The sequence below is a fragment of the Macaca nemestrina genome, chromosome 3, assembly GCF_043159975.1.
Source record: "Macaca nemestrina isolate mMacNem1 chromosome 3, mMacNem.hap1, whole genome shotgun sequence".
Classification (NCBI taxonomy): Eukaryota; Metazoa; Chordata; class Mammalia; order Primates; family Cercopithecidae; genus Macaca; species Macaca nemestrina.
Window position 1 is genome coordinate 24,680,495 of NC_092127.1, and position 25,544 is coordinate 24,706,038.

The following is a 25,544-nucleotide window of genomic DNA, read 5'->3' on the forward strand; positions in this document are numbered from 1 at the left end:
ACAAGATCAGATGAGTCAGTCTGTTGATCTGAGTGATGCCAGCTGATCCATCAAGTGCAGCATCTGCAAAATAATCGCAAGCACTGATCTTAGAAACAATTAAGGGAGGGTCAGAATCTTGTAGCCTGCAGCTGCCTGAGTCCTAAACCATAATTTCTAATCTTGTGATTAGAAAACTAATAATTTATTAGTTTTACACAGGCAGTCTAGTCCAAAGGCAAGAAGGAGGTTTGTTTTGGAAAAGGGCTGCTATTGTGTTTGTTTTAATCTACAAATGATAAAGTTCCTCCCAAAGTTAGTTCAGTTTATGCCCAGAAATAAATAAGGACAGCTTGAAGGTTAGAAGCAAGATGGAGTTGTTTAGGTCAGATATTTTTCACTGTCTAAGTTGCCATTTTGCAATTTTGGTTTCATTTGCTCATTTCAGATGAGCAAAATAACATTCAATCCCACAGAGTTATTGGGAAACCACTTTGGGGGATTGGTAGTCCTTTCTTCCTCATTTGCTCTTTCTTCTCCTTCTTTTCTAATAAGTGGAATGATTACTTTTAATTAAACAAAAGTCTACATAATTTAAAGAAGAAGCCGAGACACTCTAAGAACAGAACTCCAAAAGTTCCAGTATAGAGAACAGCAATTATTCCCAATCCCATCAGTGAAGAGTCTTAACCAAAAAAACCTTGGTTTTCTGTTACATTTGAAGTTTATCTTAGATGTAGCTACAGAAAAAAGGAAGGAAAAAGAGAAAAGAAACAGTTCTTAAAAATTACAAGTTTAGACCTTTTTTACTTTTCAGAGCTAATATTGTTTTAAAAGCCTTGACCAAATGCTGAAAAATTACAAATATTTTTGGTTTACTTGTAATATTTTAACTTTTCTTAACATTTATGATTCAGTTTGTACAAGTCACATTTAGTTAAGCATAACTATTTGAGTTATAAACACACGAGTTGTTTCCCCTAAGCTTGTGTCAGTAAACAAAAATAAAAACAAATGAAAAGATCACAAAAGCTTTGTTTATATATCATTGGAAAAGTATAGTACAGAAATAGATATACCCAAATAACCTCCCAGGCAATGTGACATCAAATACATTAAAAATAATGGGAACTGAAAAATGACTACACACCAGAATATTAATTTACTCTCTTTTATTTTATGCCCAAAGGCCCACAGTTAGAAAATGGTGGAGCTGGATTTGAACATGGGCAATGGACTCAAATCTCGCACTTCTAACACTGAGTTATGTTACTTCTGTTAAAAGAAAAACTTCAGCCAAATTAAATTTAAAGGAGTATAAATGAGCAATGAATGATTCTTGAATTGGTCAGCAGCCCCCAGAATCACAGCAGATTCAATGAGACTCCAGCACAGCCACATGGTAGAAGAAGATTTGTAGACAAAAAAACAAAGTGATGTACAGAAATCGGAAGTACAGAAACAACTGGCTTGGTTACCACTTGGCATTTGCCTTATTTGGAACACAGTTTGAATGCTCAGCAGTGTATAAGTGGTTGAAGTGTGGCTGCTGGGATTCGCCAAGACTCAGCTATTGTTACAGGTGCATACTCCTAAGTTGCGTTTTCAATCCTCTCTACTTATTAAGCTATGTTGCAGATCATCCACAAGGACTCAAATGTGGATGTATGAAGTCTTTCTCAGGCCATATTAAGTTCACTTTAACACTTCTCTTATAGAAACTAAGAAAATCGTAAACCACTCTACAAGTAAGAAGTACATTACTAACTAGTGGTCATTGAAAATGACTATTGATTAGTCAATACTAAAACAAAAAAGTAGATAGGAGGGGAAATCCTGCCAGAGAGAGTCCCTGAACCCAGTCTGTGAGGCTGGGAAAAGTCCCTGTGGTGAGGTGAGAAGGTTGAGGCAAGTGGGTGGAAAGGACCCTGGAGGAGGCCTGTCTGGTGCAGAGAAGCAGGGGCGGCCAGCCAGCTCACTTCCCCACCACTCGACACTTCCATTCTGTCATGACTCTTAAGTAGGGAGGACCTGGACCCCACGAAATCACAGTTCCATGGGCAGGTGAGTAGCTCAGGCTAGGCCAGTGAGTGGCCTTGCTCCCTGAAAATCCCTCCTGATCCTGCTCCCCCTACAGAAAGTATTACTGCACTGAATGACAACATGGCCTGCTGTTACCTCCTACAACCAACTAATAAAGCCAAAAATACTGTAGGGTATGTGGAGACCCCTTCTGGAGGTGAGGACTCACACGGGGTCCAGGTGACCCCTGACAGCTGAGACACACACACTACCCATTGCTTCACCGGGGCAATGTGTAAGTTCGCTCTGTGCATCAGCTCATTAATGTTCCCAAATTTCCCATGGGTTGCAGAGAGCCGAGATCGCGCCACTGCACTCCAGCCTGGGCGAAAGAGAGAGAGTCCGTCTCTTATTTAAAAAAAAAAAAAAAATCATTTCTAAAATATTCTGTAGAGGCAGGGCCTGGCTATGTCCTGAACTTCTGTCCTCAAGCGATCCTCCCACCTCTGCCTCTGAAAGTGAGCCACTATGCCCGGTCTGTACTAAATTCTTTAAAGTTGAGAGGCTCCACATTAGCTCTTCTTCCAGTCTTGAAGACTTTGACCGTGCAATTGATCCAACGAATGCTTCCTCATCCCTCAAATTCCGCCTAAAATGTCACTTCCTCAGGTGAACCTGAGTTCATAGGATGGGGCACAATCCCATAGGGTGGGAGAGATCCACTCACTCACCCACTGAGATAAAAACTAATCCAAAAGGGTGTTTGTTTCTCTCTCTTTCAAAGGTAGCCAGTTCTCAACGACTCCACCCTGCGACCCCAGGCTATGGGAAGCAGTTGACCCTGCAAAGCTCTCCACTCCCTTACCATCTGGGAGGGGACGCTGTGCTAGTGAAGCTTTTATTTTTATTTTTATTTTATTTATTTATTTATTTTTTTGAGACGGAGTCTCGCTGTGTCTCCCAGGCTGGAGTGCAGTGGCGTGATCTCGGCTCACTGCAAGCTCCACCTCCCGGGTTCACGCCATTCTCCCGCCTCAGCCTCCCAAGTAGCTGAGACTACAGGCGCCCGCCACCACGCCCGGCTAGTTTTTTGTATTTTTTAGTAGAGACGGGGTTTCACCATGTTAGCCAGGATAGTCTCGATCTCCTGACCTCGTGATCCACCCGCCTCGGCCTCCCAAAGTGCTGGGATTACAGGCTTGAGCCACCGCGCCCGGCCTCGGTGAAGCTTTTAAAACCAACTTGCAGACTTACTTGGACCCTCAAGTTTACTCATATAAATAAAAAATGACAAGAATCCGAAAAAACAGCCAAGGGAATTAAATGCCAGTCGGGGTCAACAGGTCCCTGATCACAGAAGACGGTACACCCAGTTCTCAATTCTCACAGGATCCCTGCCCCCAGGATCACAGAGCATGCGCAGGCCCTTCCAGCCCACTTCCGGGGGAACCGCCAACCACCGCGCAGGCGGAGCCCCAGGCAGGAAGTCGCGCACTTGGCGGGGTTGGTTGTCTTGAGGCCTTCTTCGCGTGGGCCTGGTGGGTCCTGACCATCCTCTGGCCAGGGTTACTGATCCGTCTGCTCCAGGTGAGCTGGGAAGGCTACAGGAAAGGCCCAGAAGGGCCTCGCCAGGAGGCTTAACTGGGCAGGGGCTTCCTGAACAGTCGCTCTGCCTAAACCTCCGGGTCGCTGCCTGCCCACGACTGGATCTCCTTAGTCTCTGGCGTAGCTCTTGTGAAAAATTCAAGATTGTAGAGTTAGAATGGGGGTGGTGGGCCTGCGTCAGTTAAGCTTTAAATGTTATGATCTGAATTAGGGTTTATGAAGTGGCCATGTTTCTTCAAAGAGTTAATGTACGTGTTTGGAAGTGGGGTTTGGGGAGTTAAGGGAGCGAAGTGGTAGCTGCCAACTGAGAACCCACCAGCCTACATCGCCTGCACCCTCGAACTATGTAAACATCCTTTAATCCTCACAAGGGTCTTACAGGTACGAAATATCATTTCAACTTTGTAGATGAGGCGCTTTAGGTGCAGGCATGTTAACAATCAGCCAGTATGATGATGGTTGAAACTGAGAGCTTGGAATCTTACCACAGGTTTTATTTATTCCTCAAACAAGCTAGAGACACATTCCCACCAAGAAGCTTGCTGCCTAATGAGGGGTTTTTACAGTTAGGTAAAGAATTGCAGAGTAGCTGTAAAATCACATTATAACTGTGATATATGACATGATGGGGAGCTAGGCAAAAAACTTGGACTAGATCTTATTGGATCTTTATGCTTTGTTTTCCTTAAAGCAGAGGTTCACAAAGTACAGTCCGCAGGCCAGCGTCATCATCTGGGAACTTAGGAAAAAACCAGCCCTACTGGATCAGAAACTGGAGATGTGGCCCAGGCAATCTCTTACCAAGACCTCCAGGTGATTATAATGCAAGGTAAGGTATGAGAACTGCTTCCATAAAGTAATAAAAGACCGGTGGAATGTTTTCAGTTGGAATATGAAAGGATTATGTTTGTATTTGAAAAGGTCAATTTAGCTACAGACTTAAGAAATTGGAGGCACCATTGTGTATCTAGGAGAGAGACAGAAGTGGTTTATACTAGGGTGGTGACCATGCCTGCAGAGCTGTTGTGTTCACTTAATGTCCTGATTTTAAATAGTAGAGAAGACTGATTTGTGTGTATGCTTGGGGAAAGGAGGGCACAATGATACTTGGAGTGCGTACCTCTTGTGTCCTTTGCACTGTGCTAGAGTCCTTTTTTGTGCATGTTTTCTTAAAAGTATATTTTTTCTTCTGATTTTACCATTTTTTCCAATGATGTCTTGCAGTTTACTATGTGACATTGGGCAAGATTTTTTTTTTTTTTTTTTTTTTGACGGAGTCTTGCTGTGTCACCCAGGCTGGAGTACAGTGGCGCTATCTCGGCTCACTGCAAGCTCCGCCTCCCAGGTTCGCGCCATTCTCCTGCCTCAGCCTCCTGAGTAGCTGGGACTACAGGCGCCCACCACCACGCCCGGCTGATTTTTTGTATTTTTTTTAGTAGAGACGGGGTTTCACCGTGTTAGCCACGATGGTCTCGATCTCCTGACCTTGTGATCCGCCCACCTCAGCCTCCCAAAGTGCTGGGATTACAGGCGTGAGCAACCGCGCCCGGCTTTTTTTTTTTTTTTTTTTTTTTTTTTTTTAAGATGGAGTTTTGCTCTTGTCACCCAGGCTGGAGTGCAATGGCACCATCTCAGCGCACTGCAACCTCTGCCCCGGGATTGGAGCCATTCTCCTGCCTCAGCCTCTCCAGTAGCTGGGACTACAGGCGCGCCACCATGCCCGGCTAATTTTTGTATTTTTAGTAGAGACAGGGTTTCACCATGTTGTCCAGGCTGGACTTGAACACCTGACCTCAGGTGATCCACCCGCCTTGGCCTCCCAAAGTGCTGGGATTACAAGTGTGAGCCACCACACCCAGCTGGGCAAGATTCTTAAAACTTCTTCAGGCTCAATATTTCCAATCTCTGAGCACCCTGTGCACCGTCACTCCATTCCCATGTACTTTCTAACTTTCTTGTTCTGCTCTACAATACCCATTTGAAAGTATTAAGCAAGTATTGGGAATTACCATAGCCACATTTAGTGTGGGCAGGTGGGAAGAGTGGTTTGTAAGAGACAGTATTCTTTTTCTTTTCCTATTCTTTCTTTTCCTTTTGTAGAGATGGGATTTTTTTTTTTTTTTTTTTTTTTTTTTTTTTTTTTTTTTTTTTTTTTTTTGAGACAGAGTCTCGCTCTGCCGCCCAGGCTGGAGTGCAGTGGCATGATCTTGGCTCACTGCAAGCTCCGCCTCCCGGGTTCACGCCATTCTCCTGCCTCAGCCTCCCGAGTAGCTGGGACTACAGGCGCCCGCCACCTCGCCCGGCTAGTTTTTTTGTATTTTTTAGTAGAGACGGGGTTTCACCTCGTCAGCCAGGATGGTCTCGATCTCCTGACCTCGTGATCCGCCCGTCTCGGCCTCCCAAAGTGCTGGGATTACAGGCTTGAGCCACCGCGCCCGGCCAAGATGGGATTTTGCCATGTTGCTCAGGCTGGTCTTGAACTCTTGGGCTCAAGCGATCCACCCAGCTTGGCCTCCCAAAGTTCTGGGAATACAGTCCTGAAGCCACCACTCCCGGCCATTATTCTATGTTTTCTGTAGTGTTGTGTTAGAATTTTTCACAAGTTACTCTCATCCCTGGATATACACAGGGCATTGGTTCCAGGGCACCCTGAAGATACTGAAATCCATGAATGCTCAAGACCAGTGGATGCAGGTTCTGCATCCCAGGAATAATGTATTTTCGGTTCTATCTGAAGTTAATTGTGTTAGTGGATGCTGAACTTCCTGATATGGAGGGCTATTTAAAATAAAGAATGTATTTTAAAATTCTAAAACTTTTGTCTTACTCCAAAATTAGTATAGGAAAATTTTCTGAAGCATACCACTACTACAGTGAGCCTTTGGAAGTTACTGCCATTACTAATCATTTCAGGACTAGCAACCTTACAAGACATGACAGCTTTTAGGTGAAATGTCAGTGTGCTGCTTTTTAGAGACGGAGCCTTGCTCTGTTGCCCAGGCTGGAGTGCAGTGGCACAATCTCTGCTCACTGCAACCTCTGCCTCCTGGGTTCAAGCAATTCTTCTGCCTCAGTCTTCCAAGTAGGTGGAATTATGGGCATGTGCACCACTGCCAGCTAAGTTTTAGATTTTCAGGAGAGATGAGGTTTTACCACGTTGGCCAGGCTGGTTCTCGAACTTCTGACCTCAAGTGATACGCTGCCTTGGCCTCCCAAAGTGCTGGGATTACAGGTGTGAGCCACCACGCCTGGCCCGATGTGCTTTATATGTAAGTAAATATAGGTATCTCTATATATGTATTACATATAATACATAAACTATAATACGCTATAATATAAGTTTGTGGATTCAGCTAAATTTGTATGACCTCTTGAGAGATTTTCTGAGATAGTCCTATAATACTTTTTATTGTACATGTGTTAAATGCCAAGGACTATGACAGGTGTCTTACATAATTTATTCATTTATGCTTAAAACCTGAAATAGTATTATTTCCTACTTTCTGAAAAGTGAAACTCAGAGAAATTAACTTGACCAAGTACGTGCAGCTAACTGTTTGAATTGGATGAAAACCCAATTCTATTAGGTATTGTTAGCTCTCAGTTTGCATTTTATGTGTTTTCTCTATTGTAGTGTTGGATCAGCAAGCCCATTTTTCCCTGTTAAAATATTTGGGATGCATTATTAAATATGAGCTACTGAACATATCAAATAGGAAAAATGTAAGTTGAGTTGATATATAGAGGGATGCATAGGATGCTGTGAGAGCGTAAAGAAGGAGCACTACAACTTAGTGATTGAGTATCATGCCAGTGGTTATGCCAATTAGCGTAATGTTGGATAAGCATGTTCAAATTCTCATAGACTGCACTTTTACAGCTCTAGGCTTTTACAGCTCTAATTGAGGATAATAGCTCCTAACTTATGGAGTTGTTCTGATCGTTTAATTGAACCTGTGACTATATGGAAGATGCTTAGCATAGTACCTGACATATAATTATCCTTGAGGACATGTCTCTTGGACTGAGTCTCTAGAAGGACCAAAACTTAGTCCTAGGAAAGAAGTGAGGGTAGGGTAATCTAAGCAGAAAGTGGTTTTTGCAGAAGCGGGAAAGCATGATACCTATGTTTGTTTGTTTGTTTTCGTTAAGTACTTTGGGGGGACTGTAGCCAGATGAAGATAATGAAATATGAAGGGTTCTGAATGGTGAGCTAAGGGTGAAAAACTGTCCTGACTTGTGGGGAGTTATAAACAGATTGTTATGAGGGGAAACAAAATTTAATTCGTTTGAAAAGTGAAGGCCTGAGGGACAAGTTAAATGATATCAAGAAGCAATAGGCATGTTGGGCGCGGTAGCTCATGCCTGTAATCCCAGCACTTTGGGAGGCCGAGGTGGGCCGACCACAGGGTCCAGAGTTCAAGACCAGCCTGGACAACATGGCAAAACCCTGTCTCCACTAAAGTTACAAAAATTAGCCGGGTGTGGTGGCACATGCCTGTAGTCCCAGCTACTCAGGAGGCTGAGGCAGGAGAATCACTTGAACCCTGGAGGTGGAGGCTGCAGTGAACCAAGATCGTGCCACTGCACTCCAGCCTGGGCCACAGGCTCCACCAAAAAAAGAAAAAAAAAAAAGCAATAGGCAAATCTTGAATTTGGGGTAGTCTAGGACAAAGGTGGATTTAGGGTGCATTATTCTAGATTGAAAAAGATTTAAAAGAACTAATAAGCAAATGCAATACATGGCTCTTGCTTGGATCCAGATTCTCATACATCTGACAGAAAGCTCCTTTGCTCAAGAATTAACTACCATTTACATGATATTCTTATAACAAAAAGAGGTTGTTATACTTCCCATTTTACAGGTCAAAGAAATGCAATTCAAAAAAAGACACATTGATTTTCTAAAGATACACAGTAAATAACTGAGCCAGGATTCAAATCTGGTGTCCTCTCAATAATGTTAGTGCTTACATTGTTAAATACTGCCTCCTGTAACATGTTGTGATAGCTTTTGCTTGTGCAGCCCTAGGATACTGAGTTAAAACTTTGTTTGGGAATAATTGATACATGGTGACTTTCTAGGGCTACTGCATTTTTTCCTATTCTGCTAGTCTAAAAAGAATGTCTGTATAGTAAAATAACTTGCTAGGTCACCAAGACAGAGCCAATTTCACATGTCAAAACCATGCATATGCTATTACTCTCACTGTCATTGGGTTATGAGGAAAGTGAGAAGAAGAAGAAGAGTTGAGAAGTGTCTAGGGAAAGAGGGTGAAGGGGAAAAAATACTGTATTGATGGTTAGGTGGCTTGCAAGCTTTGATGGAGGAATTTGACTTGCTTAAAATCGGGTACCTGTGGGTGTCTTGAAAGCAAGCCAGGAAGTTGTTCTGCCTCACTCTTGTTTTGAAGTGTCAAACTTACAGAAAGATTGAAAGGGTGTGCATCCTTATACCTTTTCCCTGGATTCACCCCCATTGTTAACTGTTTGCTACATTCATATTTTCTCTATTTATACATATACATATATATATATATATAATATATATATACACACTTCTTTTTTTCTTTTGAGACAGAGTTTCACTGTCGCCCAGGCTGGAGTGCGATGGTGCGATCTCAGCTCACCACAACCTCCTCCTCTCAGGTTCAAGCGATTCTCCTGCCTCAGCCTCCTGAGTAGCTGGGATTACAGGCATGTGCCACCATACCCAGCTAATTCTGTATTTTAAGTAGAGACAGGATTTCTCCATGTTGTTCAGCCTGGTCTAGAACACCTGACCTCAGGTAATCTGCCTGCCTTGGCCTCCCAAAGTGCTGGGATTACAGGCGTGAGCCACCGCACTTGGCTATACATTTTTTTAAATTGTTGAACCTTCGGGAACCTTCGGAAACCTTCGGAAAGCTTCAGGCTTCCAGATGGCTTCCTGCTGTGCGTCAATATATATATCTCCTAACAACAAGGGCATTTTACTTCTTACTGTGATAATTTTATTGTGCTCAATTTAACACTGGTACGACAGTATGTGATATACAGTCCATACTAAGAATCTCACATTTATTCGTTCCCAACTGTTTTTTTTTTTTTTTTTTGGGAGATAGAGTTTCGCTCTGTCACCGAGGCTGGAGTGCCATGCTGCAGTCTCAGCTCCCTGCCATGTCTGCCTCCCAGGTTCCAGTGGTTCTCCTGCCTCAGCCTCCCAAGCAGCTGGGATTACAGGCACATGCCACCATGCCCAGCTAATTTTTTGTGTTTTTGGTAGAGATGGGGTTTCACGATGCTTTTGAACTCCTGGCCTTAAAGGAGCCGAGCGCCTTGGCCCCCCAAAGTGCTGGGATTACAGGAGTGAGCCACCATACCCAGCCTGTTGCCAGCATTTTTTTGTTTTATTTTGTTTTGTTTTTATTTTAAGATCTCAGATGGAATCAGAGGTCACACATTGTATTTCTCTTTTTTTTTTTTTTTTTTTTTTGAGACGGAGTCTCGCTCTGTCGCCCAGGCTGGAGTGCAGTGGCGGGGTCTCAGCTCAATGCAAGCTCCGCCTCCCGGGTTCACGCCATTCTCCTGCCTCAGCCTCCGGAGTAGCTGGGACTACAGGCGCCCGCCACCTTGCCCGGCTAGTTTTTTGTATTTTTAGTAGAGACGGGGTTTCACCATGTTAGCCAGGATGGTCTCGATCTCCTGACCTTGTGATCTGCCCGTCTCGGCCTCCCAAAGTGCTGGGATTACAGGCTTGAGCCACCGCGCCCGGCCACACATTGTATTTCTCATGTTTGTTTCCTCTCCTTAAATCTAGAAACCTTTTTTTATGCTTGTTTTTCCTGACATTGATATTTTTGAAGAATGCATACCAGTTGTCTTATAAGAATGCTCCACAATCTGAATTAATTTTCTCATGGTTAGCTTGAAGGTCAATATTTTTGGAAAGAATATTATACAGGCAATGTTGTATACTTGCCATAGCATCCTATCAGGAAGCCCATAAGTTTGTCCCATATTTTTTAGTTTTTTAAAAAAAATAAGTAATGTATGGGGTGAATCTCTGCAGTATTAATATCTTGTTTTTCCAAGAACTTCTACCCAGTGATTTTAGCATTCATTGATGATTCTTGTGTGAATGTTTAATACATTTGTGATTATGGAATCAGATTTTAAACGTGGTGTCTTTTCTCACTCATAGGAAGGATTCCCTGTCTTGGATGTGAGTCTGCTTTCTTGAAGAAAACTTGACTTTATTTCATTCAGTGGGAAGAGCAGCAGCACAGCTATTAAGTTCTAATGTGCAATTGGCTGCAAGCTGTGAAGTGTTCGTGGCAGTAGACTCTGAAGCTAAGGAGCTGAGGGCTTAACAAGTTTCTAGAAGCTGCCATTAACATGCCAAGTCAGTAAAACTGAAAGCTGGCCAGATTTCAAGGTCTGGGGAGGATATCCACTGCGTACTGGGTCGTGAGCTCTAGAGAGCTACACCTTGCTAAAATAAAAGAATTATCTTACCTACTATCTTTGTTCAAGGCTCAATGGAATTTGTGGCGGCCCTGGCTGACCTCCGAGCAGAGGCTAGCTGTCCCATCTGTCTGGACTACTTGAAAGACCCAGTGACCATCAGCTGCGGGCATAACTTCTGTCTCTCCTGCATCATTATGTCCTGGAAGGATCTAGATGATAGTTTCCCCTGCCCCTTTTGCCACTTTTGCTGTCCAGAAAGGAAATTTGTAAGCAATCCCCAGCTGGGTAGTTTGACTGAACTTGCTAAGCAACTCCAGATAAGAAGCAAGAGGAAGAGGCAGGAAGAGAAGCATGTGTGTAAGAAGCATAATCAGCTTTTGACTTTCTTCTGTCAGAAAGACCTAGAGCTTTTATGTCCAAGGTGCAGTTTCTCCACTGATCACCAGCATCACTGTGTTTGGCCCATAAAGAAGGCTGCCTCGTATCATAGGAAGAAACTGGAGGAATATAATGCACCGTGGAAGGAGAGAGTGGAACTAATTGAAAAAGTCATAACTATGCAAACCAGAAAATCACTGGAACTGAAGAAACAGGTAAAACATAGGGCAGAAGAAGTCAAGTCTGAATTTGAGCAACTTAGGTTATTTCTGCAAAATCAGCAAGAGACTGTTCTTAGACAATTACAAGATGAAGAGATGGATATTTTAGCACAACTAAATGAAAGCCTAACAAAATTTTCAGATTATACCTCCTCATTAAAATATCTCCTAAAGGAGATAGAGAGCATACATGTGAAGTCAGAACTGGAATTACTGGCTAATGTTAAGGATATCTATCACAGATATAAAAATTTAAAATTCCCTGAACCTTTTTCATTCAAATTAAAAGAATATGGTTACCATCTGCCTCCACAATATTCTGGCCTAAACAAAATCATCAAGCGATTTCAAGTAGATGTAATTCTAGATCCTGAAACAGCACATCGTAAACTTATAGTCTCAGAAGATAGAAAAACTGTGCGGTATGGAAATACAACACAAAACTTACCTCGTAACCCAAGAAGATTTTATCTCCTCCCAGCTGTCCTGGGTTCTAAGGGATATAGCTGTGGCAGGCAGTACTGGGAAGTAGAAGTGAAAGACAAGCCTGAATGGATTCTTGGTGTCTGTAATGACTCTCTTCCCAGAAGGAGGAAGAGTCAACCAATTTTAGTACAGGATGGACTATGGGGAATTTGGCGATCTAGTCAGAATAATTATATTGTATTGGGCCATAAGGAAATTATTCTGCTGCCCAAAGTAACACCTAGTAAGATTGGCATTTTCTTAGACTATGAAATGAATGAGGTTTCCTTTTATAATTTGAATGATAGATCTCTTCTCTATACTTTTAATGATGATTTTACAGGAGCACTTTGGCCTTATTTTTATACTGGAACTGACTCAGGACCTCTTAAAATTTCTACCGTAACAGATTCTGAATGAACTAGTAGAAGACTCATTTTCTTTCACCTATTGGACATAACTGAGCCAGTGAATCTAGTTTTGGCCATTCTGTATTTTGTCCAGTTTTTCCCACAAAAAAACAACATTTTTTATCTCAGTTTCAGCAACTTCCAAAAAATGTGATTATGGGACCTACTTTGTGATAAATTATGAGGTCAATGACAAGGTAGTTTAGAAAGTCTACAGTAAAATACTTGAAAAATCTATTACTGAATAAATGTATTATGTAAGAAAATATATTACTTTTGTAATTGCCAATAAAGCCCAATAATTTTTTTCTGTATTATATACTTTTAAGAAAGATTAAGTCTTTATTCAAGGCATTCATCATTACTCTTGGACTACCTGCTATTTAAATATAGCCTCTTTTTCTTCTTTTCTTTTTCCTCTTCTCCCCTCCCCTCTCCTTTTTTCGTTCCCCAGTGCAATGGCTGGGATCTCTGCTCACTGCAGCCTTCGTCTCCCAGGGTCAAGCAATTCTCCTGCCTCAGCCTCCCAAGTAGCTGGGATTATAGGTTTGTACCACCACACCCAGCTAATTTTTGTATTTTTAATAGAGACGGGGTTTCACCATGTTGGTCAGGCTAGTGTCGAACTCCTGACCTCCAGTGATTCACCTGCCTCGCCCTCCCAAAGTGCTGGGATTACAGGTGTGAGCCACTGCGCTGAGCCAGGTAGCTACTTTGAACCTTTTTTTTGTTTAATTAAAGTTTTTATTTTTCTGTTTTGCCCAGGGTGGTGTTGACCTCAAGCAATTCTCCTGCCTTAGCCTCTCAAAGCACTGGGATTACAGGCATGAACCACCATGTCCAGTGCCACTTTCACCTTGCATTTGTCTACCTCCGTTTTTTTTTTTTTTTTTTTTTTTGAGACAGTCTCACTCACTCTCTCGCCGGGCCGAAGTGCGAGCTCATTGCGAGCTCCACCTCCCGGGTTCACGCCATTCTCCTGCCTCAGCTTCCTGAGTAGCTAGGACTACAGGTGCCTGGCACCATGCCTGGCTAACTTTTTTGTATTTTTAGTAGAGACGGGGTTTCACCATGTTAGCCAGGATGGTCTCGATCTGACCTTGTGATCCACCCGCCTCGGCCTCTCAAAGTGCTGGGAATACAGGTGTGAGTCACCACGCCCGGCCCTACCTCCGTATTTCTAAGTAACTTACTTTATTTTTTATTTTGTGTGTCTTTGTCAGTATTGCCTTAGTCCTATAGAAAATAAGATGGCACTCTTACGTCTTCCTCTGCCACACACACAACCAGTAGATAATCTGTTCCCACTGGACAGAGTACCCTCTAGTGCTGTGCAGCTACAGTCCTTCACTTTGGGAACTGATCACTAGTCTCAGAATCCATCTTAACTTAGTTGCATGTTTTCCTCCTTAGGTTTATTCTGTTAATTCAGGCATTAACATCTTTCAATAGATCACAGATGGATGACATTTGGAAAAACTTGTGTCAACAAAAAAGACTAGAGCTTTTGATGGGATTATGTTTTATCTTTTTAGATTAATATGGAGAAAACTGACATATCAGCTAGTAGACATAACAGACAGTGAATCTACTCCATGCATTTTTATGTAATTGTCTGGAATTTAGTTTTTAGTGTATGTGTATTTAACATCTTTTGTCAGATTTGTCCTTAAGTATTAATTTTTTATGTTGATTATTTCAATTCTAATTGTTCATTACTAGTATATAGAAAACTAATTTTTGAATATTAATCTTATTTCCTATAGCTTGCTAAACTCATTTTTAGTAGCTCTTGTTTAGATTCCATTGGATTTTCCGTAGAGATAGTCGTGTCATGGGCAGGTAAAGACATCTGTATCTCTTCCTGTGTTATATAGATTTTTTTTTGATAGAGCCTCACTCTGTCACCCACATTGTAGTGCAGTGGCATGAATGATCTCGTCTCACTGCAACCTCTGCCTCCTGGGTTCAAGCAGTTCTGGAGCCTCAGCACCGCCCCCTCTCCACCCCAAGTAGCTGGGATTGCGGGTGCCCGCCACCATGCCCGGCTGATTTTTGTATTTTTAGTAGAGATGGGGTTTCATCATGTTGGCCAGGCTGGTCTGGATCTCCTGACCTCAGGTGATCCACCCATTCTGGCCTCCCAAAGTGCTGGAATTACAGACATGAGCCACTGCACCCAGCCCAAAAGCACAATTTTTAAAAATCTAAGTTTAATGTTTGAATTATTGTTCACAAAATTTATTTGAATTACAAATATTGCTCTGTAACCACTTTTGCTAGTTTTTCAGAGGCAGCCACTTTGAACTCCCCAGCTCTTTTGGTATTTGCTTTTATAGTCACTAAATCACGTTCCAGTAATACCTCTGGATTTTTCAGTTTGAAGTGTTAAAATATGATGTCCCACTTTGGAAAACAAGAATTTGGAACAGGCTTCACCTTGTGGCCCTCTTCTAATAGAATTTCTCATTTTTGTTTTAGAATATTTTCTCACATTTATTTTGACTATTTCAATACCATTCATTTCTGAGCCATGTATTGTCAAGTGATTTCCTTTTTAATTTTTCTATAACTGTTTCCTGTAGTTAATACTTATCTAATCTTCAATATGCTTTGTATTTCATGTTCTTCTTATTCATTCATTCCCAAACTGTCTGCTGCAGTTGTCTAGTTTTCTGAATTCATTTAAAGGCATGTGGCTTTACACCATTTTCATCTTGCAGAATGCTCCCAAGGAGCCCTCTCATCTGCAACACAGGCACCTTTGTTCACTAAGCCAGCTGCTCAGGTATCTTGGAGATATTCTTGGCATCTCTTGGATTGTTTTACCTGTCTATGTTTTTCCATTTGGAAGTTGGTTTCTTGTTTAATTGGAGCACATCCTTAAGTAGTTTTCTAATAAGGTGCATGAGAAATAAAGTTTTTGAGACCTTTGTATCTGAAAATGTCTTTAGTCTATCCTGATATTTAACCAGAAGTTTATCAGGGCCTAGAATTATAGTTTTAAAACAATTCACTCTTATGTATTTTTAACCTTTTAAATTGGGAAATATAATGTTGTGATATTTACAATGTATTATGAAATACATTAAGGCCAGGTGCGGTGGCTCATGCCTGTAATCCCAACACTTTGGGAGGCCGAGGCAGGCAGATCAGGTCAGGAGTTCGAGACTATCCTGGCTAACACAGTGAAACCCCGTCTCTACTAAAAATTCAAAAAATTAGCCGGGCTTGGTGGCATGCACCTGTAGTCCCAGCTACTCGGTAGGCTGAGGCAGAAGAATCACTTGAACCCGGGAGGCAGAAGGTGCAGTGAGCCGAAATCGCGCCACTGCACTCCAGCCTGGGTATCATCTCAAAAAATTTAAAAAAAAATACAAAAAATGACACATTAGCATAGGCAGAATTCTATAAGCATGAGATTTAATCAATACATTACGTAGATTTGGTCATGAACTCACACCCAAGATCAGCTGGCCTTATAATGGATAAATTTAAGCTCCAGGTGCTATTGTAACGCTTCAGTTTAAGTTTTTTGTTTTTGCTTTTTTGAGATGGAGGCTCGCTCTGTTGTCCAGGCTGGAGTGCAGTGGTGCAGTCTCAGCTCACTGCAGCCCCCCTCTCCTGGGTTCAAGCAACTCTCACGCCTTAGCCTCTGGAATAGTTGGAGTTACAGACTTGCGCCACCGCGCCCGGTCAATTTTTGTAATTTTAGTAGAGACGGGCTTTCACCAGGTTGGCCAGGCTGGCCTCAAACTCCTGATCTCAAGTGATCCACCCACCTCAGCTTCCCAATGTGCTGGGATTCCAGGTGTGAGCCACTGCAACCAACCAGTTATTTTACACCGATTCAGAGCAAATTACACGTATCCTGGTTGAATTACAATAATTAGTAGACATCAAAAATAGGATGACATTGGTGAAATAAGTGTTATTAGAGATACATGGGTCAACTGAAATAGTCAAAGATCTATAAACTCAGTGGCTTCCGTGGACAAGAAAACAGTCATAGTTTAAAGACAGAATCATTTCTGTAAGTGAAAAGAGTTTTGTAAATGAAGAATGTAGAATGATGTATTTCCAGCATCCCTACTCTGCACTCCCCTTGCCAGTCTCTGGTTACTTAATATTCTACCACCAACCTTGTGTACCAAGAAATCATCACTATAATATTCTTACCCCATTTCCCCTACATAATCAGGCTTCTTAATTGTTCAATCCCTTACTCATTGCTGAAACTAAGGCACTGAGATACTGGAAAGAGCATGCATTTGAAATCCTATACTAGGTTGGGCAGTTTGTGGCAGTTATCAATATATTGCCTCTATCTTTATCTTTTCAAAGAATCAGCTTTGATTTTGTTGATTTTTCTCTCGTTTCCAATTTTCAGTTTTACTGAGTTGTTTCAATTTTTATTTTTGTCCTTCTGTATGCTTTACATTTAAAAGCTCTCCATCTCCTTTTTTTCCTCTAGTTTCTTTCTTTCTTTTTTTTTTTTTTTTTGAGATGGAGTCTCACTCTGTTGCCCAGGCTGGAGTGCAGTGGTGCGATCTTGGCTCATTGCAAGTTCTGCCTCCTGGGTTCATGCCATTCTCCTATCTCAGCCTCCTGAGTAGCTGCGACTACAGGTGCCTGCCACCACACCCAGCAATTTTTTGTATTTTTAGTAGAGACAGGATTTCATCGTGTTAGCCAGGATGGTCTCGATCTCCTGACCTCGTGATCCGCCTGCCTCAGCCTCCCAAAGTGCTGAGATTACAGGCATGAGCCAGTGTGCCCGGCCATTTTTCTCTAGTTTCTTAAGGTAAAGGGTTAAGTTACTGATTTTAGATTTTTTTCTAATATATGTTATAAATTTAATGCTATAAATTTCACTCTAAATACTGCTTTAGCTGTGTTACACAAACATTGACATATTGTATTTTTATTTTTATTTTGCTCAAAATATTTATTTAATTTCCCTGAGACTCTTTGACCCAAGGGGTATTTAGAAGTGTACTAGTTTTAACTTTTTTGTGGATTTTCCAGAGATTTTTCTGTACTATCTATTATAATTTTGTACAGTCTGATAATATAGTTTGTGTGATTTCTTTTTTTTTTTTTTTTTTTCCTGAGACAGAGTTTCACTCTTGTTGCCCATGCTGGAGTGCAATGGCACAATGTCGCCTACTGGGTTCAAGCGATTCTCCTGTCTCAGCCTCCCGATTAGCTGGGATTACAGGTGCACACCACCACGCCTAGCTAATTTTTGTATTTTTAGTAGATACGAAGTTTCTCCATGTTGGCCAAGCTGGTCTCGAACTCCTGACCTCGGGTGATCTGCCTGCCTTGGCCCCCCAAAGTGTTGGGATTACAGGCATGAGCCACCATGCCCTGTCATTTGTGTGATTTCTATTCTTTAAATGTGTGAAGGCATGTTCCATAGCCCATGATGTGGTTTATCTTGGTGAGTGTCCCACAGGAACTTGAAAATAATGCTTATTTTGAGTTCTCTGTTTTTAGTTTTTACTGGAGACAAGAGCTCACCAATGTTGCCCAGGTTTGTCTCAAACTCCCGGCCCCAAGTGATCCACCCAACTTGGACTTCAAAAGTGCTAGGACTGGCCGGGCGCGGTGGCTCAAGCCTGTAATCCCAGCACTTTGGGAGGCCGAGACGGGCGGATCACGAGGTCAGGAGATGGAGATCATCCTGGCTAACACGGTGAAACCCCGTCTCTACTAAAAAATACAAAAAACTAGCTGGGCGAGGTGGCGGACACCTGTAGTCCCAGCTACTCGGGAGGCTGAGGCAGGAGAATGGTGTAAACCCGGGAGGCGGAGCTTGCGGTGAGCTGAGATCTGGCCACTGCACTCCAGCCTGGGCGACAGAGCGAGACTCTGTCTCAAAAAAAAAAAAAAAAAAAAAAGTGCTAGGATTAAAACAGGCTCTGACTATATTGCCCAGGCTGGCATTCAATAGCCTATTCATAGGCACAATCATAGCCCACAGCAGCCCCAAACTCCTACTCTCAAGAGATCTTCCTGCCTCAGTCTCCTGAATAGCTGGACTACAGGTGCACTCCACCATGCCTGGCTTCTCTCGGTTTAATCAAGCATGTTTTAGGATTACATTTTAATCTCTTCTATTAACTTATTTTATACATCTTTTAAGAACATTTTCAGTGGTTCTCCCAGGGTTTATAGTATACATTTTAAAATAATTTGGGGCCTCCTTTAAATGAATTATACTGTTTCCCTTTCAGTATAAGAACCTTGTAATAGTATATTCCCAATTCTCACTGATCCTTTGTGGTCCTGTATTCATACAATACTTTTACATATGCTGGAAAAACGCCATATATTATTGTTTTAAACTGCTAGTTATCTTTTAGAGCAATTACCTTTATTTTATTTTTATGCACTTTATTTCTTTGTGTAAACACAAGCTTCTGACATGTATAATATACCTTTGGTCCGAAGTACTTTTATTAACATTTCTTGTAGTGTCCACTTGATGGCAATGAATTCTCTCCATTTTACTTTTTCTAAGTATTTCGACTTAGAAATTTTGATAAACATGCTAATTGATTACAGAATTGTGAGTTGGCAGGGTTTTTTAATTTACAGAAGTAATATCATCTCCTGGATTTCACATTTTCTGATGAGAGGTCTGTTGTAATTCTTATCCTCCTTCGTCAGTAGTCATGCACTGCAAAACAGTGGTTCAGCCACTGACCGCATACACGACAGTGGTCCTATAAGATTAGAAAACTATTTTTACCGAACTTTTTCTATGCTTAGATACACAAATATTTGCCATTGTATTATAATTGTCTATAGTATTCAGTACAGTAACTTGCTGTACAGGTTTATAGGCTTGGAGCATTAGGCTGTACCGTGTAGCTTACAGGCATAATAAGCTACACACCTGCAATCTAGGTTTGTGTAACATACTCTATGACGTTCACAGAATGATGAAATCGTCCTATGACGTACTTCTCAGAACATATTCCCATAGTTAATGTATGCATGGCAGTAATGTAGTTTTTTACTTGGGCTGCCTTGAAAACTGTTTTTGATTTTAATTTTCAGCAGTTTCAATTTGATATGTTTGGGGATTTGCTATCATTTTTCTTGTTTTGGGTTTGTTTGGTGTTTTTTGATATTCATTATGCTGCTTGTTCTCTGGGCTTCTTGGTTCTGGAGTTTTGATGTCTGTAACTAAATTCTTGGCCTTTTTTTTTTTTTTTCCCCAAATATTTTTCTGCTTTTTTTTGTTTTTAAATTTTTATTTATTTTTGCCATCATTTCCTAGTGATGAGATTTCTTCTTTCTGAGATGCCAAGTATCCACAAACGACACCATTTGATACTGTCCCACAGTGCTTAGGTTCTCTTTTGTATTCTTTTCACTTTATATTTCAGTTTGGGTAATTTGTTTATCTTCAAGTTCACTGATTATTTCCCTCAGTGTGTTGAGGGTACTGATGAGCCCATTGAAAGCATCTTCATCTCTTTTCTGTGGTTTTCATTGCTAGCATTTCCATTTGATTTTATAGTTTCTAACTCTCTGATAAAATTATCTATCTGATCCTGCATGTTGTCTTTATTTTCTGCCAAAGCCTTTAATATGTAAATTATCGTTATTTTTCTTTTTCTTTTTTTGCCTGAGAGTTCTTACTTTGTGTCATAGCTTAGTCTGGTTCTGAATGTTTTGTTTTGTCAGAGTATGGTTTATTGTCCTCTTACATTGTCTTTTTGTATGCCTTTTTTTTTTTTTTTCTTTTGTAAAAACCAGACATGTATAGGCAAATATATACTGAGGTAAATATATGTATACATTTTTTTTTTTAGCCAGAGTCTCACTCTGCCACCCGGGTTTCAGTGCAGTAGCACCATCTTGGCTCACTACGACCTCTGCTTCCTGGTTTCAAGTGATTTTCCTGCCACAGCCTCCTGAATAGCTGGGATTATAGGTATGTGTCACCACGCCCGGCCAATTTTTGTATATTCAGTAGAGATGGGGATTCTCCATGTGGGTCAGGCTGGTCTTGAATTCCTGACCTCAGGTGATCCGCCTGCCTCCGGCCTCCCAAAGTGCTGGGATTACGGTCGTGAGCCACCACACCCAGTTGGTAAATATTTTTATACTTGTAGATTATATTAGTTTTATAGGGAATACCCTAATAAGGTATCACAAACTGGGTGGTTTATGTAACAGGAAATTTTCTTTTCTTTTTTTTTTTGAGACAGAGTCTTACTCTGTCACCCAGATTGGAGTGCAGTGGTGCCGTCTCGGCTCACTGCAACCTCCAACCCTCGGGTTCAAGCGAATCTCCTGCCTCAGCCTCCCAAGTAGCTGGGATTACAGGAGCCTGCTGCTGCACCTGGGTAATTTTTTTTTGTTTTTGGATTTTTAGTAGAGATGGAGTTTCGTCATCTTGGCAAGGCTGGTCTTGAACTTCTGACCTCGTGATCCACCCACCTCGGCCTCAAAAAGTGATGGGATTACGGGGTGTGAGCCATCGCGCCCAGCCCATAACAGGAAATTTATTGTCTCACAGTTCTGGAGACTGGGTCTAAATTATGGGTGTTGGCAGGATTGATTTGTACTGAGGGCTGTGATACAGAATTGCTTCCATGCCTCCAGGTTCTATTGTGTTGCTGCCAATGTTTGGCATTCCTTGGCTGGTAGATGCATCACGCCAATGGCATTCCCTCGTATTTCCTCATATAATCTTCCTCTATGCATAGCTTTGTGTCAAAATGTCATCTTTTTATAAGGACAGCAGTGATACTAGATTAAGGCCCACCCTAATGAACCTCATTTTGACCAATTACCTTCTAAAGACCTAATTTCCAAATAAGGTCACATCTGAAGTACTGGAGTTAGCACTTCAACATACTTTTTTGGGAAAACACAATTCAACCAATAGCAGAGATGAACTTATTTCCCTTCTGCTAGGCCTGTAGTGAGGGTGTGTTTGTATTAATCAAGCCAGAGGTTAGGCAGAGTTTGAAGTTTGTTATTTCTATGGTTACCCTTAGTGCATTCAAGGCTTCACACTCCCCTAGTGATATGTCTTTTTCATTTCTTAAACTGGATTCTACTGTTATTTTTACTCAACTCCTGTTAGTGTGGTTTTGGGAGTTGGGGAAGCTCGTGTTCTCTGATGTTCTGATTGAGTATGAGTCATGGTCAGTCACTCTGAATTCTGGTTTCAGGCATGTGTGGCCTTCACAAATGTTCTTGACCCTCTTCCAGATGTGATGCTGGGCCTAGCACACATTCCCACATCTCACAGCACACAGGGAAATGACTGGCACATCTTCCAAGTCCCCTTTCTCAGGGAACTACCTGGTGATACGCTCACCAAAAGAAGGGAAGAAAACTGAGAAGGGAAACAAGGGACTCAGACAACAATAGACTTAAAACCTCTGGACATAAGACAGAAGATAAAAGATAATTCTTAGGGTAATGGAAACATGAAAGGCCTCACAGGATAGCTGTGCATCATGTTCAAATTTCAGTTCATGCTAAGATGATAGAGAGCTTCCGGAGATTGAGCGCTACAAAGAAAATGAATAAAATCAACAAATTACATGTCGAGATTACTTTTATTGAGAGGAACTTTAGAGATTAGCAGCTATGGGGCTGAAAGAGAAAAACAGAAAATGCAGCAAGAAATCAGGCAATTTTAATCACAGTAAAACAAAATTTGTGGGCCAGGGGCGGTGGCTCACACCTGTAATCCCAGAATTTTGGGAGGCCAAGGCGGGTGTATCACGAGGTCAGGAGATCGAGACCACCCTGGCTAACACAGTGAAACCCCATCTCTACTAAAAATACAAAAAATTAGCTGGGCATAGTGGCAGGCACCTGTAGTCCCAGCTACTCGGGAGGCTGAGGCCAGAGAATGGTGTGAACCCGGGAGGCGGAGCTTGCAGTGAGCCGAGATTGCGCCACTGCACTCCAGCCTGGGCAACAGAGCCAGGTTCCGTCTCAAAAAAAAAAAAGAAAAAAATTGTGTATCAAATAAATTATAATTATAGTACCTAAGAGGCTCAGCTGTGAACAATTATATAGTTGTATGAATATCCAATTATATTACCATAGTTGGATGTTTGTGGAGAAAGATAAGAGTATGTGCCTGGGTGGTGCGAGAGACCTAAATTCTCAGTTTACCTAATAGAATATTAATTTAAAATGTCTAACATTAGACATATTGCAGTTATGGAGAAATAGCAAGGTCACTGGAATAAATCATGCCTCTGTTTAACAGGGATTTGGTGTAGGATGGCATGACCCAGGAGGTTTTTGTTTTTATATAAGCCTGTTTTGTTGTTGGACTGAACTAACAGCTCTCTATATAATTTTGACAAAATTCATAAAGTGGAAAGCATTGAATTATTGACTGTGTAATACCATCTTTCATCTTAGAACATCAAAAGTACTTTACAATTTATTCCTATTACATCTCTGAAGAGTAGCCATTTCTAATACTGATAGTTGCTAAAATAATGAAAGAAAAAAACTTCCTTCTGCTTATAAGTGGCAGACAGAATTCAGAATTGAAGAGCTCCTCTTCTAAATAAGACACAAAGTAGCTTTCAAGTAATTCATCCTTCATAATCTATTACTGTACAGATTATAAGAGGTTAGAAATCATACTCAGTGTGAAACACAGCCTAAATAGTTTCATAAAAATATGACTTGAAGAAAAGATACGAGACCTGGCATGCAAGTTATAAGATTAAACCTAATCTCCTTCATTGTCCAGAAAAATCCTAGTATTACTGGGTTTTACTTTTAATAGAACGATTGCCACTCTACATACTGTAATTACTTTGGCTAAGTTATTACATTTCTGTAGCTGAATACTAAAGCATGAATCCTATTGTGACGGTGTCTTTTTCCATCTCTTGGGAAGACAATTCTAACAAACAAACAACTCTATTGTATCTGTCCAGTTTGATTTTGTCCTCTGTCTTCCTCCTAGTAATACCAGCCTTAATCTTTTTTGGACCATGAGTTTTTGTGGTGTCTTTCCAAATCTCACTGTATTCTATCTTCAGAGATAAAAGATTATGACTTTGTTTCAGAATCTAGAGTCAGATCTATGTAAAATGAATTAAGAATGTTTTGTCCGGTGGCTCACGCCTGTAATCCCAGCACTTTGGGAGGCCGAGGCGGGCGGATCACAAGGTCAGGAGATCGAGACCACGGTGAAACCCCGTCTCTACTAAAAATACAAAAAATTAGCCGGGCGCGGTTGTGGGCGCCCGTAGTCCCAGCTACTCGGGAGGCTGAGGCAGGAGAATGGCGTGAACCCGGGAGGCGGAGCTTGCAGTGAGCCGAGATCGCGCCACTGCACTCCAGCCTGGGCGACAGAGCGAGACTCCGTCTCAAAAAAAAAAAAAAAAAAAAAAAAAAAAAAAAAAAAAAAAAAGAATGTTTTGTCGACCATAATGTTGTGGCAGAAGTCTAGAATCATCATCCCTTGTTAAAATGGAAAAGCTCATAGAATTTTTATCTTAATACCTGTTATTGATACATACCCGTGTATCAGTTACTAATTATCTGAGTGAATAGTTTGCTATCTCACTTATTAGAGCTTTAAGTAAGAAAACATGGTCTGAAAGTTTTGTTTTCATCTAGTGTATCATATCCTATTTATATTTTCAGGTTTTCAGAACTGCATCTTATTCATTTTCCGAATAAAGCATAAAGCGCTCAAAATCAGAGTTTACTCTCTTCCTCTAATATTCCACTATCTTCGGTAGCATCCATGTATTTTTAGTTAACATAACTATTGGTTTAGTTTTTGCTTATTTAAAGTATTTTACACTTGCTGTTTCAGAGGTCAGATGTCCCCTGTGAGCTTCTTCCTTGAGGCAGCCTGCTCTACAGGAGAGGCGAGTCCAGCGGGAAGACAGCCCACTGCAGACCAAACAAACCATCTAGTCCTCGTCACAAAAAGAGGCTGGAACCTGATGGTGATTCTCTTCCTGACTTTTCCTGGTGGTCCTTCTGACTTGGAGTGGCCTGGCAATTTCAGTGCCGTGACAGCCGGAATGTTGCCACTAAAATTCCTCTCTGGGCAGCATGAGCGGCTGACAGGGCACGCGGAGAAAACGATTCGCTTTCCCCAGGCTTGGTGGAGCGACTGCTGTTGGACGAGTGTGGTCGTCTCAGGATCTCTGAGCAAAGAGACACTGCCAAGGCGGCGGCTGTTCAACGTTTAAGGTATGTTAGGGAGACCCGAAGCCCTGCACCAGGAACGCAGTTTAGTTCGCCCAGCCCACCCTGCAGGGCTGCCTCTCCAGGCGCTGGGTCCGGGGAGAAGAGGGCAGCTGCCACGCCGCACTACGCATCCTTCCATCCACTGTGGTACCTGGCGCTGCCCCCGGTCTCCAAAGTCGAGCTCCACCTCTGCGGTCTCACCTGGAAGTCGAAGCCCAGAGAAGGTGCCGGCCGCGGCCAATCACTGTTCTGCCGCCCCCACTTCCGCTACGGACTCGCGCAGCCTCCTGGGCCAAACGCTGCAGTGCTTGGGGCGCCGAGGCCTGCAGAGAGCTGTGTGTTCGGTGAGAAGTTTGCATTCTCAAGGAACCTCAGCTGTTGGGTTTGCTCTTCTGCCACCCACCCCTACCTGTGCCAGACTGAGGGCTCTCCCTGCCCCACCTTAACAGAAGAGAATTCCAGGTGCTGTTTTAATTTATTGAATCTTACTTATAAATGGTTGGAGAAAAATGTGGTTATAATTCACACTGAACAGCTTATTAAAAGTTAAAGTATCACTATGATAATTGAGATATTGTCTTTTAGGGAATAAATAATGAAATTATAAGATGAAATATATAAGATGTCTGGGAATTTGCTCCATTGGCAGAAGTTGGTGGGGTTATAAAGACTGTTAATTCAAATGATAGAGGTTGGTTTCTTTTTATGTGTAGGTTCTTCATAATGTTCTCTCTACTATTGTGGATGCACGAAATACTCCACAATTTAAAAGCTTCCTTTTGTGGCCGGCATG

The 25,544-nt window shown here is 41.8% G+C and overlaps 1 protein-coding gene and 1 long non-coding RNA gene across 5 annotated transcripts; one reads left to right on the forward strand and one right to left on the reverse strand.

The window, feature by feature from the left end:
* LOC105466734 (protein FAM218A) lies at positions 1-25,169 on the reverse strand. The gene is made up of 3 exons (XR_011620850.1): positions 24,355-25,169; positions 12,103-12,175; positions 1-63 (listed from the first exon to the last, which is right to left on the reverse strand). It is a non-coding gene; the product is annotated as a protein FAM218A (long non-coding RNA).
* Positions 3,262-12,855, forward strand: LOC105466730 (tripartite motif-containing protein 60-like). Of its 4 annotated transcripts, none has more exons than XM_071092861.1 (4): positions 3,262-3,588; positions 4,301-4,435; positions 7,241-7,329; positions 10,790-12,855. In XM_071092861.1, exon 4 carries the CDS (start codon positions 11,127-11,129, stop codon positions 12,537-12,539), a length of 1,413 nt encoding a protein of 470 aa, XP_070948962.1. In that variant the 5' UTR covers positions 3,262-3,588; positions 4,301-4,435; positions 7,241-7,329; positions 10,790-11,126; the 3' UTR covers positions 12,540-12,855. The 4 variants fall into 4 exon arrangements, with proteins under 4 accessions (XP_070948962.1, XP_070948963.1, XP_011714148.2 ...); XM_071092862.1 differs by having other exon boundaries at positions 4,301-4,419; XM_011715846.2 differs by lacking the exon at positions 7,241-7,329 and having other exon boundaries at positions 4,298-4,435.
* Positions 25,170-25,544: the final 375 nt, after the last annotated feature.